Source organism: Dioscorea cayenensis, chromosome 14, assembly GCF_009730915.1.
Source record: "Dioscorea cayenensis subsp. rotundata cultivar TDr96_F1 chromosome 14, TDr96_F1_v2_PseudoChromosome.rev07_lg8_w22 25.fasta, whole genome shotgun sequence".
Taxonomy (NCBI): domain Eukaryota; kingdom Viridiplantae; phylum Streptophyta; class Magnoliopsida; order Dioscoreales; family Dioscoreaceae; genus Dioscorea; species Dioscorea cayenensis.
Genome location: NC_052484.1, coordinates 12,306,710 through 12,331,743, shown reverse-complemented (window position 1 = coordinate 12,331,743; position 25,034 = coordinate 12,306,710). Strand labels below are relative to the sequence as shown.

At 33.3% G+C, this 25,034-nt stretch overlaps 2 protein-coding genes and 1 non-coding gene across 3 annotated transcripts; 1 reads left to right on the top strand and 2 right to left on the bottom strand.

The window, feature by feature from the left end:
* The first annotated feature begins 371 nt into the window (after window positions 1-371).
* LOC120276600 lies at window positions 372-477 on the top strand. The gene has a single exon (XR_005541314.1). It is a non-coding gene; the product is annotated as a small nucleolar RNA R71 (small nucleolar RNA).
* Window positions 478-12,931: 12,454 nt separating this feature from the next.
* Window positions 12,932-16,069, bottom strand: LOC120276493. Its single transcript, XM_039283249.1, has 8 exons — window positions 15,804-16,069; window positions 14,648-14,805; window positions 14,211-14,461; window positions 13,908-14,123; window positions 13,713-13,805; window positions 13,514-13,612; window positions 13,137-13,440; window positions 12,932-13,024 (listed from the first exon to the last, which is right to left on the bottom strand). The coding sequence occupies exons 2-8, from the start codon at window positions 14,802-14,804 to the stop codon at window positions 12,966-12,968; spliced, it is 1,179 nt and encodes a 392-aa protein (XP_039139183.1). The 5' UTR covers window position 14,805; window positions 15,804-16,069; the 3' UTR covers window positions 12,932-12,965.
* An 843-nt stretch (window positions 16,070-16,912) lies between these two features.
* LOC120276140 lies at window positions 16,913-22,413 on the bottom strand. The gene is made up of 8 exons (XM_039282872.1): window positions 22,214-22,413; window positions 21,774-21,879; window positions 21,511-21,643; window positions 18,748-21,039; window positions 18,358-18,666; window positions 18,200-18,287; window positions 17,357-18,117; window positions 16,913-17,093 (listed from the first exon to the last, which is right to left on the bottom strand). Exons 4-8 carry the CDS (start codon window positions 20,988-20,990, stop codon window positions 16,973-16,975), a joined length of 3,522 nt encoding a protein of 1,173 aa, XP_039138806.1. The 5' UTR covers window positions 20,991-21,039; window positions 21,511-21,643; window positions 21,774-21,879; window positions 22,214-22,413; the 3' UTR covers window positions 16,913-16,972.
* Window positions 22,414-25,034: the final 2,621 nt, after the last annotated feature.

Here is a 25,034-nt window from a genome sequence, read left to right as displayed (position 1 = left end):
ACTGTCATTTGTGACAAAGAAATACTAGCTGGACATTCAAAGCTTTGATGAGGCCCATTACACATTTCACAAGCCAGAGATGTAGTCTTTACTGCATTTGCTGTCAAATTATTGTTCTATAACTGCTTTGAGAGAGCTGCTATTTGGGCTGAAAGGTTGGTAATAGCATCTATCTCATGTACTCCAGCCACCTTCCTTGAAATGTTTCGCTCATTAGGCCATTGATAGTTTTAGCAGCCATATCTTCTAGCAATTCATATGCCTCATCAATAGTTTTTTTCATTAAGGCTCCACCTGCAGATGCATCCACTAGTGTTTTGGTGGTGTTGTTCAAGCCTTGATAAAAGTTTTGAATCTGCATCCAATTATGTAACCCATGATGAGGACATTTGCTTAATAATTCCTTGTATCTTTCCCATGCCTGATATAAAGTTTCGCCTTCATATTGAGCAAAATTGTTGATTTCAATCTGTATCTTTGCTATTTTGGCTGGTGGAAAGAATTTGGCAAGGAATTTCCGAACATCCCATGTCACAATGGAATCTGGTGGCAATGAATTCAACCAGTTTCTTGGTTTGTCTCTTAGAGAGAAAGGAAATAGATGTAGGTGAACTGCTTCATCGTCCACTCCATTATACTTAAATGTATCACAAACTTCAAGAAAGTTCGCAATATGAAGATTGGGGTCTTCATTAGGTAGCCCACTGAACTGGATTGCTTGAGTCATTTGAAGAGTCACACGCTTCAGCTCAAAGTTGTTCGCCTGAATGACTGGCGGCCTAATCGCAGTTTGAATGCCAGTTGATAGCATCGTATAATCACGCAAAACCATAGGTTGATTGACCACCATTGGATTATTAAATACTTGCTCATTTGCTTGTACATTGTCCCCAGCTCTTGCTTCCTCAGGATTATCCATAGCTTCTGGCGATTGATTATTTGTATGTTTTTTCTCCTTCCTGTTCCTGCGACACGTACGTTCTATTTCAGAGTTAAAAGGTATGAGACTTTCAGTACCAAATTTTCGCATTCAATTTTAACAATTTTGATTAAAAGAAGAAAAACAATCAAGAATAATGAATTATGAAGTAAAACCAGAGTTTTTTTTTATCTTGATATTAATAACGAACACAATCCTCGGCAACGGCACCAAAAACTTATTAGTGTGATTTATATAATACAAGTATACACTATCACAAACAAGTGATATAGTGATAAGAGAGTATCGTTCCCATGACGATTGGGCTTATTAATTACCAAAATTACTAACCCTAATTCTACTTGATTAATGATATTGAAGAGGTTTAATTTAGAAAATCAAATTCAAGGGCTAGAGAGAGAGAGAGAGAAAGAGATAAGGAGAAATCAATGTCAAGAGATTTTAGGGTTTCCGAGTTCACCTAGACTAATTCCACCTAGATCATCTAATTCAATCAATCAATGTTTGTTTCTTATGTTGTCATTAAATTTCCCTAAATTACATATTGATCTTTCTCAAGCATCAATAGCATATTCCACTAGATAAGTTAACATCATCTCTAAGATAACTGTGAACCTATAAAACTCATTAAGCTCTAGAAATTTATAATGATGCATACAACCTCATAAATATCTCTATCTTATGATGATTGTACGATATTTCAACCAAGACCTAATTCAATTATCACCTCTCTGTCTCAAATCAAATTAATAATCATGCAATTGGTGATCAAGCAATCACAAGCATTAAGCATAGATTAAAATATCCAACATAGTCTTGAAACAAGCATCAATTAAATTAAACAAAGATGAATCTAGGCTTTCATAGTCTGGCTACATCGTAGCCTTAGAAAAAATATTTAGAATATAATAATTGCAATGTTTGACATATAAATAAGGTTCATAATCAAATAAACAAAGAAAAACTAAAAACTAAAGCCTGACAATGAATATGGGCCGAATCTTCGCTCCCGGTCTCTTGATCTCCGAAATTCTCCTCCCTTTTTTCGTCTCAACCCTAGCCCCTTTTATAACATAAAAATCGGGGTAGCGCCTAGGAGCCAGAGATTGTAGCACCTAGGCACTATAGTTTCTGTTTTGCACCTCTTAATGTTGTAGCGCCTAAGCGCTACATGCTTTTCTGTTTTGCTTGTTCCCTTTTTGTTGAAACTTTGCTCTTCTTCCTCCAATTTTGTGATTTTTACATGTTCTTCCTTCAAATCATTCTCTTTCTTTCCTACAATGCAATAATAATAAAATTAGGAGTAAAATTGGTTCAAAGTAATTAAAATTTAATTTATTATGAGTTAAAGAATGTCTATATATTGAGTGCAAATTATACGCGTCACTTATCAAGGAAGATGCCCTCATGGTTGAGGGGTTGAGATAATGCCGCCAATCATGTCTGATAAGTGCTTGTGCGATATGAATGCGAAGCGTTCATTCCTTATGTTGAGCATTACTTTCCTCAGTTTTCTACATTAATATGTGTGTTTTTATGTTACTTTTACGCAGGTAGGGTTGTGAGGCCGAGTATGAAGAAAATGGGCCAATGTGGATCATAATGCACCTATTTTGGAGGAGATCTTGTTAAGGTTCAAACGCGAAGACATAGGTCAGGTGTGAGATGCTAGAGTGTGTGCCAACCTCCTCGCATTCGAGTGAGCACATCTATTTGGAGGGGCACAAAGGTAGCCATGCTCGAGCATTCCGACTTATGCATGTAAGAACAAGAGCCCCGCCAACATGTGCATCATTGAAGAAGCAAGTGATTCATGACGTGAATGTGTGCCCGTTTGTGTTACCCCGATGAAAGTATGGAATTGGGAAGTTAATCAGGTCAAAGCTGTAGCAGAGCACTGTAGCAACAATGTAGCAACACTGTTCACAGCCGGCCGAGAAATCAGAGAAACAGAGAATCCACACGGGCGTGTGGAAATTATCCACGCCCGTGTGGAAATTCCGCACGGGCGCGTGTATCGTCCACGCCCATGGAGTTGCCCGATTCCAGCCCTATTTAAAGCCGATTCAGCCCCGATTTTGGTATTCTTTTCTCCATCTTTTCCCCAACTTGTGAGAGAGCTTCGGCTAGAGTTTCGAGGGGTATTGGTCAAGGTTTTGGAGAGGTTCTATGGCTCCAACATCGTGATTCCATTAGGAAGAAGGTTGGTAGGGGAGCTTTCATCGAGGCGTATCCTATACCGGACGAAGGAATCCTTGGATGACGAGTAGAGGACTTTCCACAAGACCATCGACACGACCATCGAGGTGGTTTCTTTATGGATTCATTGCTTTTACATTCGATTTCTTTGATTGTTCTAAGCTCCATGGAGAGCTAAACCCCTAGTGGGTACTTGGATGATTGTGAACCCTAGGATGTATTCGTTTCATTGAACTTCTTTATTATGCTTTCAATAAATTGATGTTTATTGTGAGTTCCAACCTTGAATGCTTGATTGTATGATCATTTCCCCTAGAGTGACACTAGGGTTGAGAGTTTTTGTTGGTAACCTTGTGAGTGAGTGACACACCACTAGCGTTAGACAAAGCTAGGTTGGAGAGGGTTGAGAGGGTGAGTCGAGAGGTACAGGAGCGTCCCTTTTCCCCTCCGACGTGATAGATTCTACCTCCGTTCCTCGAGTTCTTTGCGGCCATAATGGAGTGAATGGTCTAAGGGATGAACCTCTGCTGGGGCCTAGTTACGCGTGCAATGGAGTGAAGCGTTGAGAGGATCTTAGTATCTAGGGCTTAATTGTGGCTAGGGACCTTCCACCTGGACCAAAGGGGTAGGTCTATATTTAGGAAGAGATTTATCACTTTGAATCCCTAGAGCTCATTGCAACTCTATGCGAGTGCGAGGTGTTGAGATTGTTCGATTTCTCCTCCGGGACATGTATAGAGTTAGGCATAGTTGACCTTAGATTTGGGACTATGTATGTAAGGATTTCCACGACTCACCATTGTATTGATTAGGAAGCATAATAGAGAGTTCTTGCACTTGAAGCGATCATCCTAGGTGAAGCATTATCCGAGTACGCCATTCTTTATCGATTGCCTTACCCTCTTCTTACTTTTGCACTTTCACTTGTTGTTTTTATTGTTGAGAATTGAATGAATTTCACACTTATCACTATTGATATTCCACATAGCTAAGAATCAAATTAATTATTTTCACTCCCTACTCCCTGTAGATTCGACCCCGCTCACCCGGGATTATTACTTCGACAAGCCCGTGCACTTGCGGGATATAAGCAAGGGGACCTTGTCAGTTACTTGCGCACAACATGAACATTTTATATTATTTCTTCTTTCGCACACACACATTTGTATAATTTTTCTTGTTGATCAAATCCACTAGAAAAGACAAAAATACAAGTACAAATGGTTTTATAAAAGCACCATCATTAACAAATAAATGATGATCGAAGACCTTAACCCTCAAGGCCTTAACCAACCTCTCATAGGTCCCATTCTCCATTCTACACTAGACTCTTTCACTAAGATCCTTTCATGATTCCCTCGGATATTAAACCCTTTCTTACAAGATTGATTGATGCTTTATTACATACTCCTAAGGCCTCTCTCTTTAGCATCATAAATCCTTGCTTAGGGGCTTATATAGTCCTCTACACAAACCACCTCTTAAAATCTATGCTCCCGGATTAGATCCTAGCTGTTAGTTATAATCTCAAATTTGTGAATATTTTAAATGTGTGTGCTTATCTCTTAGTATTTGATTTAAAATTTATTTTTAAACCTAGGATATATATATCCTAACAGCCAAATCCTATTGATTTTGTCTTTCTCACCACAAGATCATAATTAGGGATGGCAACGGGTCGGGTCGGGTCGGGTCGGGTACGAGTTTTGCCATACCCGCACCGGAACCCGCTACCCAGCCCCCACCCGAACTCGAACCAGAATCCGAGGGGTAATCGGGTACCCGCGGGTATGCCCGCCATGCCTTAACCCCATTTAAAAACATTTAAAATAAAATTAAAATACCAAATAAAAATTAAAAATATCAATTAAAAATTATAGTTTTTTTGTTTGAATGAACACCATATAGTAGGAATTGAAAATATATATTCAAAGCAACATAAAATTGACAAATTCGACACCATAGAGTAGGAATTTAAAAAACCCTAAAAAAAATTTGAATATATATAATTGGGTATATTTTTTTCATATGAAGTGCCGGACCAAAGAAAGCTCCCTTTCCGATTCGTAACCTAGTGGTATTGGCGGCATGGATTTGGAAAGTTGCGTCAGAGGGTTCATCTACAAACTTGTCTGCATGTAAATTTGGAGCTTTATGCAGGATTTTAATTCTTGTTTTGATTCTTGTTAACTCTGTGAGGTTTCTTTCTTTTTGAAACCCTGGAAGTTGTTCTTATTTCATGATTCATCTTGAAACCTTAGAATTGGCCCTTGAGTTTCTAGGGATCTCTTAGGATCTTTGACCATGGTGTTTATACGGATTTAATCACATCTCAAGGATGAGGTTTTGCATGATACAGTTGATGTAACGTGATGTGTGGTTGATTGAAATACAATCTTTTGCCATGAGTGGGGATTATTAGTTGATTTCATTTGATAGGTTTTGGATTTTCATTTTGATAATTGCAGAAACTGCTCTTCAGTTTTAGAGGTCCTAGAGGAAGAATTTGGAGGAAAGTAAAATAAAAAAAATTGTAGATTTTGATGTTAGCTAAGTGTCTGCAAAATTTCAGATTTTATACATTTGTTGTTTGTGAGATATAGCTAAATTAGTATAACATGTCTCGGATGGTATTTCTATGTTGATGAGTGCACTTTATATATATGTTTTCATACCCTAAATCCATCAATTCACTTGTTTTCAAGCTAACTTTTGTTCATGTGCGATGCTATTCTAGGTATTTCTATTGTTTGTGCAGGAATAGGAGGGCTCGACGCAATTTGGAGTGAAATCGGAACAGAAAGAATGCTTTGTGAGTGCTAAGTGCTCAAGCTGGACACAGGTGAGACACACATGTGTCCTTCCCATTGAATATCTCAGCCTAGTTGTGTTCTAGTAAGAAATCTATGAAGGAGGGTGTTCTCAAGCTCCACACTATCCTAACACGATCGTGTCCTCCCCGATGAAAAACTCAGCCCAAGGACAACTTTATTCAAGAAGAAGAAACATGTGCTTGGTGCCCCTGATTGTGATCTACCACTGTACGGTCGAGACACGACCGTGTCCTTACTACTGAATCTTCCATGCAAGCACATGACTATTTCACTCAGATATTCCCTAATACAACACGGTCCATACATGCTTGTGGGCCGACCATGTCAAGCCCAAAATCTGCCTTTTTAACTCCAGTTTCTAGGGTTTCTCAATCATCTTTATTCGGGGATTTTCTTCTCCACCGAGAGGACATTGATGAGAGCGAAGATCAAGCTTAACCGCATCTTCTAAGGCAACAAGGAGCGAGTAGGAGGCACTAGGGAAGTGGTGCTAGCACACGGAGCTCAACATTGGAGGCGGATCTTGAAGAGAAGGGAGTAATGTCTTCTTTCTTTAGATTCATTGTTATTGTTAGTGTAAGCCCTAGCCCCAATACATTGTATGAACTCTTATTATTTGGATAATTATTACGAGGCATCGTTTCATCTATTATTATTATTTCTGTGCATAGTTACTAAGATAAAATATCCTTGAATATTTTTTTTGCTCAAGTTATCAAATGCGTGATTTGGATAGTAAAACTTTGAAGCATAAACTAGAACAATATTTTAAATGTCCCTGGTCAAGTATTTTCATGGGAATGAAAAAAAATTAAGACTTGTATGTCTTTCGTGAGATGGCATTGTTTTACGGGTCATAAGATATGGGATATCAATCAAAGGACATAGATACATGTTAGGGAACAGTGTACCTGGATCGATCCGCTCTTGAGAACACTACATGGTTGTAAAGTCATAAGTGTTTTTGTTAAGCAAGTCTTGTACTCGAATCTTTTGACTTGGAATTACTATAGATCTCGGATGAATCCTCTCATGCTTTAACTTACACCTAACATCATTGATAACTGAGTGGCAAGTATGGGTATGTTTGGATATATCGCGGTTCATGCTGAGAGACATGAGTGAAGTGAAGGGATTGTCCCTCTCTATAGAGAGAGTGAATATCACCGGCCACTTGATTAGTGAGACTAAATAGTGTGTGGCCACGCCCAAGGTAAATGATAAGAGTTATCATTTACTTGGCCTAGTCAGTTCACTAAGAGATCAAGAAATTAATTAGCATTAAAATAAGGGTGACTCGTTCCATGCCTTATGCTAATTAAGATATTCAGTGGTAAAGGATTGTATGACGTTGCGATAGGTTCCGTTAATTTTGAAATTGACCTTCATTTAATATTGGGTATTTGTATTATCTTGCTAGAGAATAATTATGATTTATGAGTGTTAAAATTATTTAAGCTCATTGCCAATACTAAATGGACCTACAGGGTCGTACACTAAGAATGCCAGGATCAAGGTTCAGTATTTGTTATTTATTGGACCACCTATTTCGGGTTTTGGTGAAAAACCTAAATTAGGTGGAGTGAATAGCTTATTCGGGTTGGGTCTTATTAAGTGTTCATCCAATGTAATCGATTTGGTTAATTAAAATAGTTTAATTAATCAAGTAAAGAAGAGATTCCTAATTTGATTAGGAGTAAAGGGTTTTTTTTCGTAAATTCGGGTTTTGGGTTTCCAATATAAATAGATGGTCTAAACCTAATATAAGAACTAAGAAACAAAAGAGAAAAAATGATAGAGTGATTGAGAGATTGTCTCTTAAGAAACCCTAGCCACCACCCACTCTTCTCCCTTGGCCGCCGCCGTTGGATCCCGCCGCTGCAACCCACCACCGCTGCGCCTACATCCCCCTTTCTCTTGAATCTTGGGAGCTTGCTATTCGAACCAAGAAACAAGTGTTGTTTCTTAAAGGTACTAGCATACACCGCTTGATTCCTAGAGGCGTTCGTGTGTATGTAATAGTAGAGGGGAGTGGCTATTTGCAGTCCCTTTTGATTTCGGGGAAACAAGGGAGCGTTGAGAATTGTCATCAAAAGAAAAGGTATAACTTTTTAATTATCTATTTATTTAGAATTTAATCCTAGTTCGGCATGCGCTAGGGTTTTTATCATGTTTACTTGTCGTTAAAAGTTTTGTTATCCATTGCGTTTTGGCATGTATTTTTTGCATGACAATTACCTTGTTAGAGTGATAAGATCCCAACAGTGGTACTAGATATAGGTTTTGCATGCCTATAGGATTAGATGTTAGATCTATTCATAATGTTATTTTGATTGGCATTGCATGCTAATAGAATAGGATGATAGATCGTGATGCAGTAACTTTGTTAACCGGGTTAAAAATTTCCTTATATGATTAGGGAAATAATTGATCATGCTTATTTTTAGAAAGATTTTATTTCCTATTTGCAAATCTTGATTTGATTAGGATTTTAAAAAATGTTATATAAATATATATAAAAAATATATTTTAGGCCATACGTCCATTTATAAGTTTTTAAAATTGTTTTCTTAGGCTTATTTTTATATGTGCCATATATATATGTGCTCTTTTGGTATGATTTTTTTTTTATAGTTTTTGGTATAATTGTTATGCCTTAAACATTAAAATTCTATGTAAGGAATTGATTAGCTTGATTGATAGCACAAATAAACTAATAGTGAGTTTTAGGGGGTTTAAGAAATTGATCAAAAGGTTTGATCGTTTGGGTTAACACCCAAGCCCATCACTGGGTTGGTTCTTAAAACCTAAACACACAATTCCTGTATGGCTTAAATTAAAACTTAATTAAAATTCGGATTCCATGTCTTTCTTGCTTGGTTTATTTAATATGCGTGTGATGAATGTTGGTTGGTGCGTTCATGGGCCTTAGCTGTATAAACGGCCTGTGTGTCGTTTTATTTTTATATGGCCTGGGAGTCGTTATATTTTTGTGTATGGCCTGCGTATCATCGTTAGTTTTGTTTTTTATTTTATATTGTATATAAATTAAAGACAAGATGACTTGATGAAGACGGAGCCCCAAAGGTTGGTGGGAGAGCTTGTCCGTGGCACAACCAGAAGAGGAACCTGCCAAAGATAGTATCTAGGCTTAGGATATTTTGGCCCATGAATGTCAAATTTTTTTTTTTTTTATTCCTTACATATGTTTTGGATGAATGGAATTCCTCTATTGCCACGTAAGCCATAATTAATCCTAACAATCATAAGTCATGAAAATATCTTCCCTTACTTGAAACTTGTCAAGGCATCGATCATCGAAACGCCGGTTATGCCAAAGCTGAGCGAGTTAGATTATCTTTGTAAGGAAAGTGTTGGGATAATGGTTATGACCAACACTCGAGTAAAGGTTTGACTTAACATGGGTAGTGGGACAGTCCTAGCCCTAGGCATTGAAAAGATTGGGGTGTGCTGTAACACTAAATGTTAACCGTATTATATCCAAGAATCACATGTGATGTGATGGGAAAGAGTTCCTACCTAAATAACCTAGTCTTGGGTATACAAGCTCAGCTTGACCAAGATGAAGTGAAATATGGATTTTGGCCCTCAATAAATCACTAACAACGAATTATTTACATTGGGATATTAATTCGTAATTGTTGGAAAATTTTTTAAAGACCTCATAACTGAATCTTGCTTTTAATTCTTTATAATCATAATGACAACAAATAATGCAAATCCACAAAATTTTTCATTGCGATCTGTCATTGAGAAGGCCAAGCTCAATGGAACTAATTTCCTTGATTGGTCTCGAAACCTAAGAATTGTTCTTAGGCAAGAACGGAAATTGGAATCCATTGAGAAACCATTGCTTGAAGCGCCGACAAGTAACGCTACGACTGCTGTTAAAGAGGCATTCGACAAGCCAAAGAATGACTCTAATGATGTTACCTACCTCATGTTGGCCACCATGATGAAAGGTTCATGACCACAAAAGGATCATATTAATTCATTAATCTATTTAAATTATGGATATATTATTTTGAAAATAAATGGATTATTTTTGCTATAAAAAAAGGATCATGCATATGTTAGAATGTTCTCTCGAAGAATTATTCTGCAAATCTTGAAGTGTCTAAAATTTTGTTAGAAATTCTGATATTCTGTTTGGTTTTTGGATAACAAAGTTATTTTCATATAAATACATTTAGTTTCCAATAAACTAGCCACTAACTTTGTCACTGGGGGTTAAACACTAACCACGTTGACATGATACTCTGACTCTAATAAGAGACTATAGTTTCACACATGACGTCGGTGAAAGAATAACGGTTTCTGGTAATCTGACTTGGGTCACCAATGGTATACAAATGAGCTCTAAAAATTTGCCACGGGTCACCGAGTTTAAATAAATTATCTCTAATATTTTGTTTCGGCCATAGTGATTTGAAGACATATATTTTTGTTTTTGTTATCAAATTCTATTTTGTTGAACTACTTTGGTTTTCTAAACTATATTTTGATAAATGTTCATACTATTTGATATGATTTGTTTTTTATTTTGAATTTCATATGATCCCATTACTTTTAGTGGGTTACTTACTAAACTGTCAAGTTCATAATCTGGCTGTTAATATTTTTTTTAGATCAAGAGTATAATAGCTTAGCGGGAGTGAACAAATAGCATAGCTGTCCTTGGTCTAATTTGAGATTTTATTTTTGTTTGTATTTTGTAAATTTGGTATACTTCGGATTTTGACTTTTGGAATTTACAATTCTGTTGGATTGTATGTTATTTTTTGCGTTAGGATCTGAGGTCTTGCATGCCTATTGTGCTATGCATTATAGGTGTGTTTCTGTTTATCGGCTCACTGAGTCCGGTGAGCAGATTTTAGGGCTTGACAAAATGTTCCTCTTCTATCTTGATTTGTCCACAATGTCCCAAATTAGTAATACAACCAATTTCTAACTTAGCCCATCTGTTGTTACTACTGAGTTACAAGATCTAGTTAATATCTGACCTTAAGACACCACAAATCCTCTTTCTTTTGTCTGGGTCCTTGCCGTAGAATCCTCTCTATCCTAACCAACGACATTAACAAATAGATTTCCTATGTTTACGCTAGCAAGAGACCTCTTTGGTCTTCACACACATACCTAAACTTTGCACTTCTCGATTAGAGTATATTAGGTTTGCAATCAACTTCAATCAATCTCCATTGCATTCCAAAAATAACTTCACCAAATATTCAATCATTAAATATAACACCAAAGTGTCTTTAATCAAGTCTCCAATTAGTTGGAATCTTCACAGCCTACCAACAATAGCATCTCTAAAATAGCTATCAACTAAAAATCTTTGAGGTATCCTTTACCTTTAATTAAATTTTCATATTACCAAATCTAGTCTCTAGTTAATCATCCAAATTTGGTCCTCTCCAATCAACAGTTTAATCCAAATTATCCTTTATAGATGGCTACTTGAATATAATAGCTTCTGGTTTAAATTTGACAAAGCCGGCATATCATCTGGCACCTCAATGTGCTGCCACTTCATCATTTGCCACCTCAATGTGCCATCACTTTATGAAGACCAACTCATTACAACTACTTGCATACTTGTGTCACAAATAATAAGTGATCATCATATCCAAATCTCAATCTTTACCCTGATTGAATCCATTACTTAAGTAACTTCTTTGGTATAGCACTTGCTTCAAGATTAATTCATCAAATTACAAAAAATATAAAAAAATTATGAAAATCGTTTAAAATTCCCAAAACTCCATTATTTAACTAATTTTTTGTTTCTATTTATATCCTTCCACTACAACAAATTTGATTATTACTGGCACACATGTTGGTGTCACACAATATGAAATTCTCGTCACATATCATATTTAATGACATCCACCATGGCGTCACACCAATCGTCATCTTTGCACCGTAGCTAAAGATATATTATGACGATATGCACATTGCCGTCACCAAATGCTAAATTATACGTGACACCATACGTGAATGTCACATTATACTTATGTTTGGATGACACTTATTTTTGTCATACAATAAATTATAGTTTGTCACACAATATCACGATTCGTCATACAATATTATGAAAATATTCAACTATGAATGGCGAAAATCATATCGTCGCACGAGTAGGTGGCGTAAGGTTCGTCACCATTTATTAGCAAAATAACGTCACTGGATGTCACCGTTCGTCACACAAGATGAGAGAAATTTTATCTATTCATGACAGAAAGAAAGACCGTCATGCGTATAGGTGACGTATGGTTTGTCACCCATTATTTAAAAATAATGTCACTAGATAACCAACATCGTCAGCAAATATGCGGTACATGATCAGTTGTTCATGACACAAACATGAACGTCACACGAATAAGTGGCATATTTGTTATGTCACTAATTATAGGAAAATTACGTCATGGAATATTTGTAAATGTCAAATTAACCATGACATTAGCATAATCATCACTCAAATGGGTGTTAGCGGCAATCATTTTGTGACATTTGCAAAATTAAAAGGTGACAAACAAGTTGCATATTTGTGGTCACTAAATGATTAGCAATTTAGTGACGTGAACAAATCGTCAAACTAGATGGTGATAGATTATCGTCATAAATAATAGTTAAATATAAATAAATGGTGATGATACTTAGTTATCACAATTATTATGTGAATTTTTTCCCTGGCCCATTTATCATTCATCATGAATATTTTAATATAATTTTTTATCACATATTTTATCGCAATCTATATTATTTTATATCATGATATAAAGGAAAGCAAAACAAAATGAAATCAATAGCATTAAATAAAAATATCCCACAATCTCAAACATAAATCATCTAAATAACAAAAGTAATCCAAAAAAATTATAAAAACATCCTCACATCTTGATAAAGTTAACATCCTTTAACAGGTCCAAGCAAATTGATAGATGTTGCAACTTATTTGATAGCTTTCAATCCGATCCTTCTGATGACAATGATTCCATTGAGGGAGAACTCGGTTCACTTGAAGCTGTAATACATTCAATAAAAAAACATAATTATAAAAATAAAAAAATGAAATGATATGTAAATTAAAAAATAATGATAGTGCATGGTAAAATAAAACTAAAAGATACTATTACCTGCAAATTGTGGCATAGGCACTTGTATTCCATAACCAACCATAGCTTGAGTCATTATTTGCATGTGATCTCGAACAAGTTCAAAATTCAACTTATGTTGCTTAAGTTTACGTTTAGTCTTCTTAAGCTTTTCCGATAATTTGGAAATTGTTGGACTTGTGGTTTGTTTATCAGGCTTAGGCCCATATCCAAGCCCTTTGATGTAGCCTGCCTTAGTTCCAAGCACTTCATCTACTATGGAGTCAATAGTCCTAGGTTCCATTCCTTCTTCAATAGGCTTTGATAGCAATTCTTGCATTTTCTCCTATAAATTACAAAAATAATTCAAATGTAATATAAGAAAAATGATAATAGAAATATTAGATAGAAAACCTTACATAATCTGATTGAGCCATAGGATTTGACCATCCTTTAGCCTCTGAATAATGCGTCCTCTTGAAGAATTCCATCCTATTGGGCTCCTCTTCATCATTACGCTATATAATTGTCATTTTAACAAAACATATCATACAAAATAAAATTAAAAAAGCTTACATATAATGCTTAGAATTTATACCAATGTAAATAGATCTTTACCATTGCATAACGACTTGCAACAAATGCCTTTGACCCTTGATTATGAGGAAACTTGACTTTCTGTCGACATGTTTTATTTTTTTCACACTTTGCCTTCATTGAAAGAAAAAAACCAACATTATTTTGTGCACACTATATACATATAATTTCATTTATTTACAAATCAACTATCTCATAAATAATAAGAAATTGTACCTTGTATTCGGGATTGCTAAACATATCACAAAGCGCTTCCCAGTTTTCTTGAGTCAAGTTGAACTTAGATGGCGGCTTTTGGCGTGCCTCTTGATCATTTGGAAGTGATTTATAGTACAAATGAAGCTTGTATCGTTGGTTTCTAGATAATTTCGACAAAATTGACATCACAGAGCTTTGGATGTATGTATCATCAAAGTCAATCTCAAACTTGCTCTAAGAAAATAAATAAATACATAATTACTTAGTTAAAAATATGTAAAGTGATTTTATATAATTTTGAATTTAATACTTTGCTCCTACCTTAAGCCTTTCCATGGCATGATTCTTATCATCATTAGTCATACCTTTCCATTTTGTTGGAACTGGGATAAATTGTCGAGAAATCAATCCAATTTCAGAAGACAATTTCGCTGATTGAACTTCTGAAACTGGTCTACCTTTACCTTTTGGAATATCTATCACCATTTTATTATTTCCTTTAATAAATTTTTCTAGCCCCAAGCCTCTAGTCGGGCCACGCACCCTTTTAGGCGGAATAATGGTTGCTACATCTATTTGAATAAAAAATAACAAAAAAATATATCATCAATATTTTTAAATAAAATAATATTTTCTGATGGAAAAGAAAAAAAATAAAACAACCATGAATAATGATATCTTAATTCAAAATAATATAAAGAATCAATTTCAATGGTAGCAATGATTCTATAATACTAAAAACTTTCAACTATGCATACCATTTGAGTTGACATCTACTGAAACTTGATGAGGTTGAAGAACTTGCTCATTTGGCAAATTTTGTTCCGAGATTGTTGAAGGTTGTCCCAATTGTTCATTATTTTGAGTTTGTTGTATAACTTTTTTTTTACTTCTAAATCTCAACCCGGGTGCCATCCTACATAGAGCAATTTTCAATATAAATTAAATATAATCAAATAGAAGAATACAACATTCAAAAAACAAATCATAATAGAAGTCTAGATGAATTAATAGGTGTTTAGAGAATAAATATATTGAGTTTTAGGAGACAACAATAACAAATTAATTTGAAATTAAGAAATCAATGTTTAATTGGACGAGTTGATTATAGTGCACTTAGAGCAACTAGTGGGATGACATGATTTAAATAGTTCTAAGGTTCTCATAGTACATAGATATATATATAATACATGATTCATCATTTCCATGATAAAAGAGAATAAAAGATTCATTTAAGGGAGTAAACATCATTGAAGGTAGAAATTGATTTTCAAGATTCAAATGTATATTTCATAAAAAACCATCATTGAAATTACCGGTACTTCTAAATGCTTTTAGAAATCAAAATAATATAACTTTAATTCATACCTTATCTTCTTTTAATGAAGTGTTGTCTTTGGAGAAAATTTTCAACAACTCTCTTGCATAGGCAATGAAGATGAATTGTGAAGAGAAGAAGAGTTTTTTTTATATATATATAAGTTACGATAGCATTGGGTGAAATTTCGGAAGGGCTAGATTTATCCTAATTTGTACAAATTTTTAAAAATCATTTTTGGTAGGAGTGGTGAAAATGGTAAAAATAAAGATATGAGAAGATTATGTAAAAGTTATAGAATTAAAAAAGGCCATATCATAATTAATACAAATTCTTAGGATCTTGATTATACAAATTGATAGCAAAATCACATATTAAATAGTCTTTTGAAAAAAAAATAAGATACTAAGAACTTAGGTAAACCCACACCTAATTTGTTAATTATTTAATTCTCTGCTTTTATTTGCTCATATGAATTTTAATCTAGAGAATAATACAAATAATGCAATTCATAATCTTATAAATTTTGTTCATCTTTATTACCATTATGTAATTTAGCATTTATATAATTTAATAAGCATAGGAAAAGGCCATACCTCGCAGAAAGGTGAGATTAAGTTCGCGAATGGGCATGATGACGGCTGTACGCGAAAGATCGGCACCATATGCAAAGGGAGTAGCACCAGCATGATGATTGAGGCCAGCAAGACGGGAACCAATTGGAGCACCGGATAGATCGTACTGGATGAGGCGGTAGACATCGACGACGGAGGCGACATCGCTAAGCTCCACGCATGCCACCAAGATGAGCACCTGCGCCACAATGATGTAGATCGAATCCAGCACCTTTTCTCATCCTGCCCTACTCCTCGCCGCCATTGATCACGATCGAGATCAGCTTTTTGAGGTCCGACTTTCACCAAGGGTCATTTGACGGAAAGGGAAATGTTGATGTTCTGATGTCCCCCAAGATATTTTTCACTAAAATGATCCACCTACGTGTATAAATTGGGTTGGGTCCAACCCATTTATCAAGTTGGATCTGTTTAAGATGAGGATGTGGTTAATCTTTGTTAATGCCATTATACCACTGTGAAATCTGGAAATTTCACGTGGTTAATCTTTGTTAATGCCATTATACCCCTGTAAAATCCGGAAATTTCACATGTGCCATCATGATGATTTAAAAGTTTTCTAAAGTTTTATGCATTATTTATTTGTAAATTCTAATATGTATGTGTATTCACAAGTTATATATTTAGGTCGTAATTTTTTTGCTATTTAAGTTACAATTATTTAGAAAATGATTTTACATTGTGAAAAATCTACTATTCATATCCTAATAAAGATCCTAAAATATATGTAATTACATGGTTATATTCAAACTTTTATGGAGATGCTTTATTTAAGATTTTTACTTATATTCATTTTTGCAAAATAATAATAATAATTATTATGCGTATTTATAAAAATGATATTCATCTGTAAATCATTCTAATTCACTTATGTATTCCTTAGACCAAACATTAATTTATAAAATTATAAAAAAAAAAAAACTATTATTATTTACCCTGTTCACATTTTTTTAGAAAAAAAAAAAATACAAAAATCAATCAATATTTCTACAAGCAATCATACAAAAATCATGCAATTTTCACATTTATTTAACATAAATCAAGTGCATACCATAACTATATTTTCACACAAACTACAAAGTACAAAGTGCTTAATACAAGAATTTAAGAAAACTAGATTTGACAGTAAACTAGAGGTTAGACGGATGGAGATCTAGGTAAGCCATGGCAACAGCAGCATACTTCTGTCTACATAGATAATTGGTCTTGTTCATTGCATATTTCCAACACCATTCTCCAGAACAATATGGCCTGCCCACAAGACCATCTATTTTGTTGGTATCTGTAGCCTTTGAGAATACTTAATAGTTCATTTTTTAACATGGATTAAACATAACAAGTTAATGGCAAGTACAAGGATTCAATAAAAACAAACAACACTTAGCCAAATAGCTAACAAATTAAGAACACAATTATTAATCCAACCAACAAACCAAATAGCTAATTTTCATAAAGTATGCTAACAACTACAATATTATAGGAGCAGGAAAATAAAAAAAAGATTCGATACTTACGTAAAAGGATCTAAATCACTGTCATCATCCTCGCTACTTTGAAATTCCTCCACCTCATTGATGTTTTCATCAATGTCTTCCAGATATGGATCTTCATTAGTTTTCTTATTTCTTTCAATAAATTCTGAATCTATGACTTCCGCAGCAATGTCTTGCCTATTCAAAGGTCTTTCTCCATTATCCTCAATCTGGAAAATCCTCTCACTTCCATAAATTTCAGTATCTTGATCAATGTTAGCATCCACATCAAATATTTCTGAATTTTCATTGTCTTGCATCTCTGGAACATCAAACAAATGCCTATGATGAAACTTTTGTACCACTTTCCAATCTCTCCCCAACTTGATGTCATCCACATAAAAAACTTGTTTTGCTTGAATTGCCAAAATAAAAGGGTCATTCTCATACCAAAATCTATTAACCATGATGCTGGTTAAATGTCCATCTTTATGAATTCTTCTCTTACCACCAAGGTCGAACCATTGACACCTAAAAATAACCACCTTACAATCTTTTATATAATCCAATTGAATAATATCAGTCAAAACACCGTAAAAGTCAATTTCATTGGCTTCATGATTTCCTTCAACAACAACACCACTGTTTTGACTTCTCAAATGGAATTCATGCTCCTTCGTGTGGAACCTAACCCCATTAACAATGCAACCAGTGTACTTTCTAACACGTGCATCTGGACCGTAAGCTAGTGCAAAGAGCTCATCAGAAACTTCTTCTAACCCTTGATTTCGTAATGAGGTAATCTACAATTTAAAATAAAAGTATCAAATAGCAAGATTTCGTTCCCATTATTATAGTCACAATTTCTAAAATGATATTTCTTACTTGTGTTTTAAACCAAATGGGAAATCGTTCTTTTTGTATTTCTTCATATGAAAATGAACTTTGTTGATCAAGCTCCATCTTATATTTCCTGCAATCACATTGAACTAATGAAACTTTATCAAAAATATAAAAACTATTGCAAATCGTGGTATACTTACAGTAAGTATGGTTCAACTTCATCACAATTATTTAGAATATACCACTGAATCATTTTAAACTCTTGCTCTGATAAGATGTTGAATTTTGAAGCACCAAAGGGACGAACAGTTGTTGAAAAAATTGATAATTGTCGATCATTCATGTTCTTCAATCCATCATAGTTTCTCTCCTCTCGATTAAATTTAGTCTCAATACCAGACAAATACATTGAACAAAATGTTAAGCATTCAGTATAAATATATGATTCTGCAATGCATCCTTCTGGACGAGCTTTATTTCGCACATATGCTTTCAACTTACCTAAGAACCTGCCATTAAACAAATATAATAGTATTACGTTCAAAGTGCTATTTCAAATCTAAACTTTATTAAAATATTATAATTTTCACCTTTCTATGGGATACATCCATCGGTAATGCACAGGCCCTCCAAGCATGGCTTCTTGTGGTAAATGTAGGGCTAAATGCACCATCACATCAAAAAAGGCAGGTGGAAAAATTTTTTCCAGCTTGCACAAAATGATAATAATATCAGCTTCCAAAACTAGCAAATCCTTTTTCTTCAATGTTTTACAACACAACAGCCTAAAGAAATTGGCCAATTCATCCAATGCTTGGAAGACATCTTTCGATACAAAATTTCGAATGGCAACTGGAAGTAGCCTTTGTAAAAGAATATGGCAATCGTGACTCTTCAATCCTGAAAGCTTACCATCATTGGCATTTGCACATCGTGAGATGTTTGATGCGTATCCATCTGGGAACTTCACATATTTCAAAAATTCACAGAACTTCTTTTTCTCATCCTTTGACAATGTGTAGCATGCAGGAGGCATCAAGTAAGAACCATTTGATTGCTTTTTCAAATGCAACTCTTTCTTAATATTCAAGTCTTCTAAATCTAACCTTGCAATTATCGTATCCTTAGTCTTGCCTTCTATATTCAACAGTGTGCCAAGAATACTCTCACAAATGTTCTTCTCAATGTGCATGACATCAAGATTATGTCGTAATTTCAATGTTTTCCAATAAGGCAACTCAAACAAAATACTCCTTTTAGTCCAATTCAACTCTTCCGGGGATCTTTTCCGCTTTTTGTTGTTCGGATGCTTTCCAAAATTAGTGTCTTTAATAGCCGCCAATTGTTCCAACAAGTCTGTCCCAGATAGCTTCCTTGGCTTTGACCTATTTTCTGGTTGACCATCAAACAATTTTCTTCTCCGCCAAACATGGTCTTTAAGTAAAAAGTGACGACGATGCATATAACAAATTTTGTTTCTTAGCCTTATACAAGGAGTTTCATTATTGCAAACCAGACATGCCAGATATCTTTTTGTGCTCTGACCAGATAAATCCCCATAAGTTAGAAAGTCATTTATAGTCCACATAATTGTTGCATGCAACTGAAAATATTTTTCTTTTTTGTATGCATCATAAGTGTGAACACCAACTTCCCATAAATCTCTTAACTCATTTATTAATGGTCTTAAGTAGACATCAATATCTTTGCCAGGAGAATTTCTTCCAGGAATAAGTAATGACATCATCACAAATGGCTCTTTCATGCATTTCCAAGGTGGAAGATTATACGGCATTACCACAACAGGCCACACACTATAGGTAGAACTCATGATGCCAAAAGGGTTAAACCCATCAGTTGCTATGCCCATTCGAACATTACGTGGGTCTTGAGAAAACCATTCATGCTCCTTGTCAAATTCTTTCCATGCATCTCCATCAGCTGGATGCCTTAACATATCATCATCAATTCGTTTTTCAGAATGCCATTGCATATCTTTCGCTATCTTCTTTGACATAAACAATCTCTGCAATCTCGGTTTCAAAGGAAAATAACGCAAGACCTTCCAAGGAATTTTTTTATCAATGAACTTCCATCTTGATGTGCCACACACAGGACAATATTGTTTATCCTCGAATTCACCCCAAAACAAAGCACAATCAAATTTACAAGCATGAATAGGTACATAATTAAGCCCCAAGTCCCTCAAAGTTTTTGTAGCCTCATAATACGATGATGGAATCGTACTAGTTGGAAAAGCCTCTCTTAACAATTGCAATATCATGTTCACTGATTTGTTGCTCATTTGTGTATACACCTTTGCATGTAGCAATTTCACAATAAAAGTCAACATAGACATATCTGTGTATTCCGGTAATAATCTACATTGTGCATGATTCAATAATTTGCTGAATTTTTTAGTTTCTTCCTCACTTGGATTTGAATTAAATTCACCATTGTTGCCAATTTCGTTGTCATCAATTCTAGGAAAAATGTCTTCTAGTATATCATGCATCCCATCATCCATTGGTCCACCATTATCATCAAGACTATTATTCATGTTACCGTTTCTTGGATTCGCAATACTTGGAGCTTCAGAATTAAATTTCTCACCATGATAAATCCACTTGGTGTAGCTTTGTGACATTCCTTGTAGCAACAAATGGTCCTTAACTTCATCTTGACTTCTAATAAATACATTCAAACATTCCAAACAAGGGCATCGAACTTTCGATCGTACTCCCATATTGTCACGCACAAATTTCATAAAGAATGATACTCCTGATGCATACCTTTGAGAATATTTATTCTCCATCATCCAACTTTTATCCATATTCAATTTTTTTTTTCTCCAATAAGTTGTGCTTCTTTTAAAGAGTAAGCTAAAGAGCAAAAAAAGACACAAGTGTAATAGCATTAATAAGGTTACATTTTGCACAATTAATGGGTTTAAGATCATTAATGACATTAAAAATTCAGAGATTGCACTTTTGTATATAAAAAAAAGAAAACAAATAGAGATTTCATGTTATAGATACCATTATGTTCAAAGAAATACAATCAAATAATTGCATCATCTAGATTTTTTTTATAATTATTAAAGTTGAGATTTAATTAAAAATAATCTCCTTTTAGTGCAACCTATGTGATAAGATAGAATTCCACATACATTTTGTTACACAATAAATAAAATCACATAACATAATCTACACTTGAATGTCGATGATAAGCATCCAACCAAACTCATAACACACTAAAAAAAACCCATCAAAAATGAAAATAAATAAATAAATTTAAATAAACTAAAATAAAAAATCCATTAAAAGAACAGAACCAAGCATTGAGAAGCTCACCTGAAGTTCTTTGCAAAAAAAGAGATGCTCAATTGCTGTCTTATGGGAGAAGTAGAACTTAATTGGAAGACCACATGTTCAGATGCAGCAGAAACTTTGCAAGTGGGTTGCTTTAAATGGGAGAAGTACAAAGCTGAAATAAATTTTCAGTTTTTTTAAAGAAAATCACAAACCAATTAAAGGAAAAACAAAATTATCGAAAACAATAAAAGTGGACAAAAAGCTAGGATTTAGGGCAAGAAGTAAGGGATTGGATGGCTTACCACGTGTAGGCAAGAACTCGGGAGATCCAAGCCGAGAGAGAACGTGATAAGAGCAACTAGCATCTAAATTTTACAAGCCTCACCATCAAAGCTTGTGATCAAGCTCCTGAAAATGAATTAATCTTGTTTTTAATATTATTATTATCCAAATATACAGAGGAAAAAGAAGTTGAAATTACACAAATACTAATTAAAAAAAATAAAAAGAATCAGAATGAATCTCCACTCCATTCTAATAATCACACAGTAACATCCTCTTTATCACTTCCTCTTCTATTTCTCCTTTTCCTTCCATTTTAATAATCTCCACTACCTTCTAAATTTCAGAATTAAAAAAATTATTCAGTTTATTATTTTTTAACATGAAAAACAAACAAACAACCTAAAAATTCAAATTTTATGAATCTACACAACATATTTATATATATATATATATACACCTCATAAAGAATCTGATGAGATTGTTGTTGATCCTTTCCCTTCTTTGAGATCGGAAAGGCTTGGGACTTGCGGCGTGTTGGCAGGCTTTGGAGCTAGAAGGTGCGCCGGAGAGACTGGAAATCCTTCTGAGAAACAAGGGTCGGTTTCGTAATGAGGCCTGAGCATCCCCTTTCCCTAAGCATACAACTTTACTCTTCTTTTTCTTTCTTTATTCATTTCTTTTTTTAATTTATTTTTTAATCTCCAGACATGTGACCTTATGTCCTATCCATTATTTGAATTTTATATTTTTTAATTGAATTCATATCAGTTTATAATTTAATTGTTTATATTTTCTAGACATGATAGCATTGTAGGAAATTATTGGGTACGGTATACATGTAATTTTTATGTAATTTTTTAATATAAATGATTAGATATTATCAACATTCAACATTAGGATTATTTTCTAATGTTGATAATATATAAATGATAACATTATAGGATATTTTCTAGACATGGTCGGTTTAGATTTTTCATTATCAAAGTTTTTATTTGTTATTTTTTTCAATAATTACATGTAATTTTTATATAATTTTTTAATATAAATTATTAGATATTATCAACATTAGGATTATTTTTTATTTTTAATAAGTGGTGTCCTTGATGTCATATTTTATTTTTTTCAATAATTACATATAATTTTTATATAATTTTTTAATATAAATGATTCAATATTATCAACATTAGGATTATTTTTATTTTTAATAAATGGTGTCCTTGATGTCATATCCATTGTTTCAATTTTTTATTTTAATTGGTGTTATATCTATTTATTTTCTTTTATAATTTAATTGTTTGTATTTTCGTATAAGATTTTTATGATGTCATTGTAGAGGGACATTATTGGCTATTGTAAACAAAATTTTTCATATCAAAGTTTTTTTATTTATTATTTTTTTGTCAATAATAACATGTAATTTTTATATAATTTTTTTAATATAGGTGATTAGATATTATAAAACTAAGATTATTTTTTTATTTTTTTAATAAGTGGTGCCCTTGATGTGATATCCATCTGTTTCAATTTTTATATTTTAATTGATATCATATAAATTTGTCTTATTTTTATAATTTAATTGCTTGAATTTTCATATAAGATTTTTGTGATGGAATTATTGAAGGACATTATTGGGTATTGTAAAAAAATTTGATTATCAAAGTTTTTTTATTTATTATTTTTTCAATAATTACATGAAATTTTTATATAATTTTTTGCTATAGATGATTAGATATTACAAGCACTTGGATTATTTTTTATTTTTAGTTAAAGTTAGTTATTTTTTAAAATTACAACATTTGCACAGTTTGTAATAAAAGGATACCATTTATTTATATTTATAAACGATTTTGAAACAGTATTTGTTAAAGCTAAAAAAAAAAAATTTATACATTAATTTTTGAGGTAAATTTTCCTATTAAATATTAAGGTTTGTGATTCTTTATACTATTGACAAGATTGGGAATTGATCTCGTCTCTTATGTAGCATGAAGATGTGTGATATATTTATAAAATCTGTGTGCTCATTAGACATGTGACTTGTCCACTTCATAAAAAAATTTAAAATAAATTATTAATTTTTATATATTTTTTAATTTGGTTTATTTATGCAACTATATATGAATACCTTTCATTATCGAATATTATATTATCCATCTCTCTTTAATGTAAAGTTAGCAACCCTTTATTTTATTTTTAGTTCAACCATTAATCTCAATGATAAGTACATTGGTTAAATGAAAATGATATATCATTTATGACAAAAACTTATTGTCATGCATTAATTAAATTAATGTGATATTATGTAATTTCTTATAAAAATGTTATATGTATGTGTGACAAGTGAGATTGTCCTAAATTTTTATACTTTAGTAACTTGTATACACATCACAATATAATTAAGATGTATGACAAAACCAAAAGGTCATTGATAATGTACAATGTTATTAGTGATATAATGTCAAAATCTGTTTAAAACAATGACATTATATTTTCGTCATAAACAATGCAATACCTTAATGACAGAATGGGAGTGTCACTAAAAAACGTTACCCGCCATCTACAATTTGAGGGAAAATTTGGCGCCACACATTTTGTGACGTTATTGATAAAACGCCAAAATTTATTTTAAAAAAATGACGTTACATATTGTCACAAACAATGTAATACGTTGATGACAATAGGATAGTGCCACAAAATATTTTTAGTGTCACTAAAAATTATTACCCTCAATCTTCATTTGGAGGGAAAATTTGGTGCTACACATTATTTGACGCTAGTGACAAAACGTCAAAATTTTCTTACGAAACATGACGTTATATATTCATCACACACAATGCAATATGTTGATGACGAAATAAGTGGCTCACAAAATATTGTTAGTGTCACAAAAAAAATTACTCTCCATCTTCATTTTTAGGAAAAATTTGACCCCATACATTATGTGACGCTAGCGATAAAATGTCAAAATCTTTTTCAAAACAAAGACGTTATAATTTCGTCACAAATAATGTAATACATGGATGACCAAAATAGAGAGTCACAAAATATTGTTAATGTCACTAAAGAAATTTCCCTCCATCTTCATTTAAGTGAAAATTTGGCGCCATGCATTATGTGACACTTTAAGGTGATGTTCTCAAACATCGTCACATACAATATTATGTTTTGTGGAATTGAATGACAATTTATGATGTTCGTCACAATATGTGTATCTGTTGTGACGGTTTCAAAATCTGTCATGTAGAAAACCGCCACTAATCATCAAATTTGTTGTAGTG

Bases quoted from the DNA above. Each gene is read 5' to 3' on its own strand.
- LOC120276140 (XM_039282872.1), bottom strand. From the start codon at position 20,990: ATGGATAAAAGTTGGATGATGGAGAATAAATATTCTCAAAGGTATGCA. The intron at 18,118-18,199 runs GTAAGAAATATC...TTTAAATTGTAG, and splicing joins CCATTTGGTTTAAAACACAA to ATTACCTCATTACGAAATCA. The intron at 17,094-17,356 runs GTAAGTATCGAA...TCTTGTGGGCAG, and splicing joins AGTGATTTAGATCCTTTTAC to GCCATATTGTTCTGGAGAAT.
- LOC120276493 (XM_039283249.1), bottom strand. From the start codon at position 14,804: ATGGCACCCGGGTTGAGATTTAGAAGTAAAAAAAAAGTTATACAACAA. The intron at 14,124-14,210 runs GTAGGAGCAAAG...TTATTTTCTTAG, and splicing joins ATGCCATGGAAAGGCTTAAG to AGCAAGTTTGAGATTGACTT. The intron at 13,806-13,907 runs GTACAATTTCTT...CTTTCAATGAAG, and splicing joins TTAGCAATCCCGAATACAAG to GCAAAGTGTGAAAAAAATAA.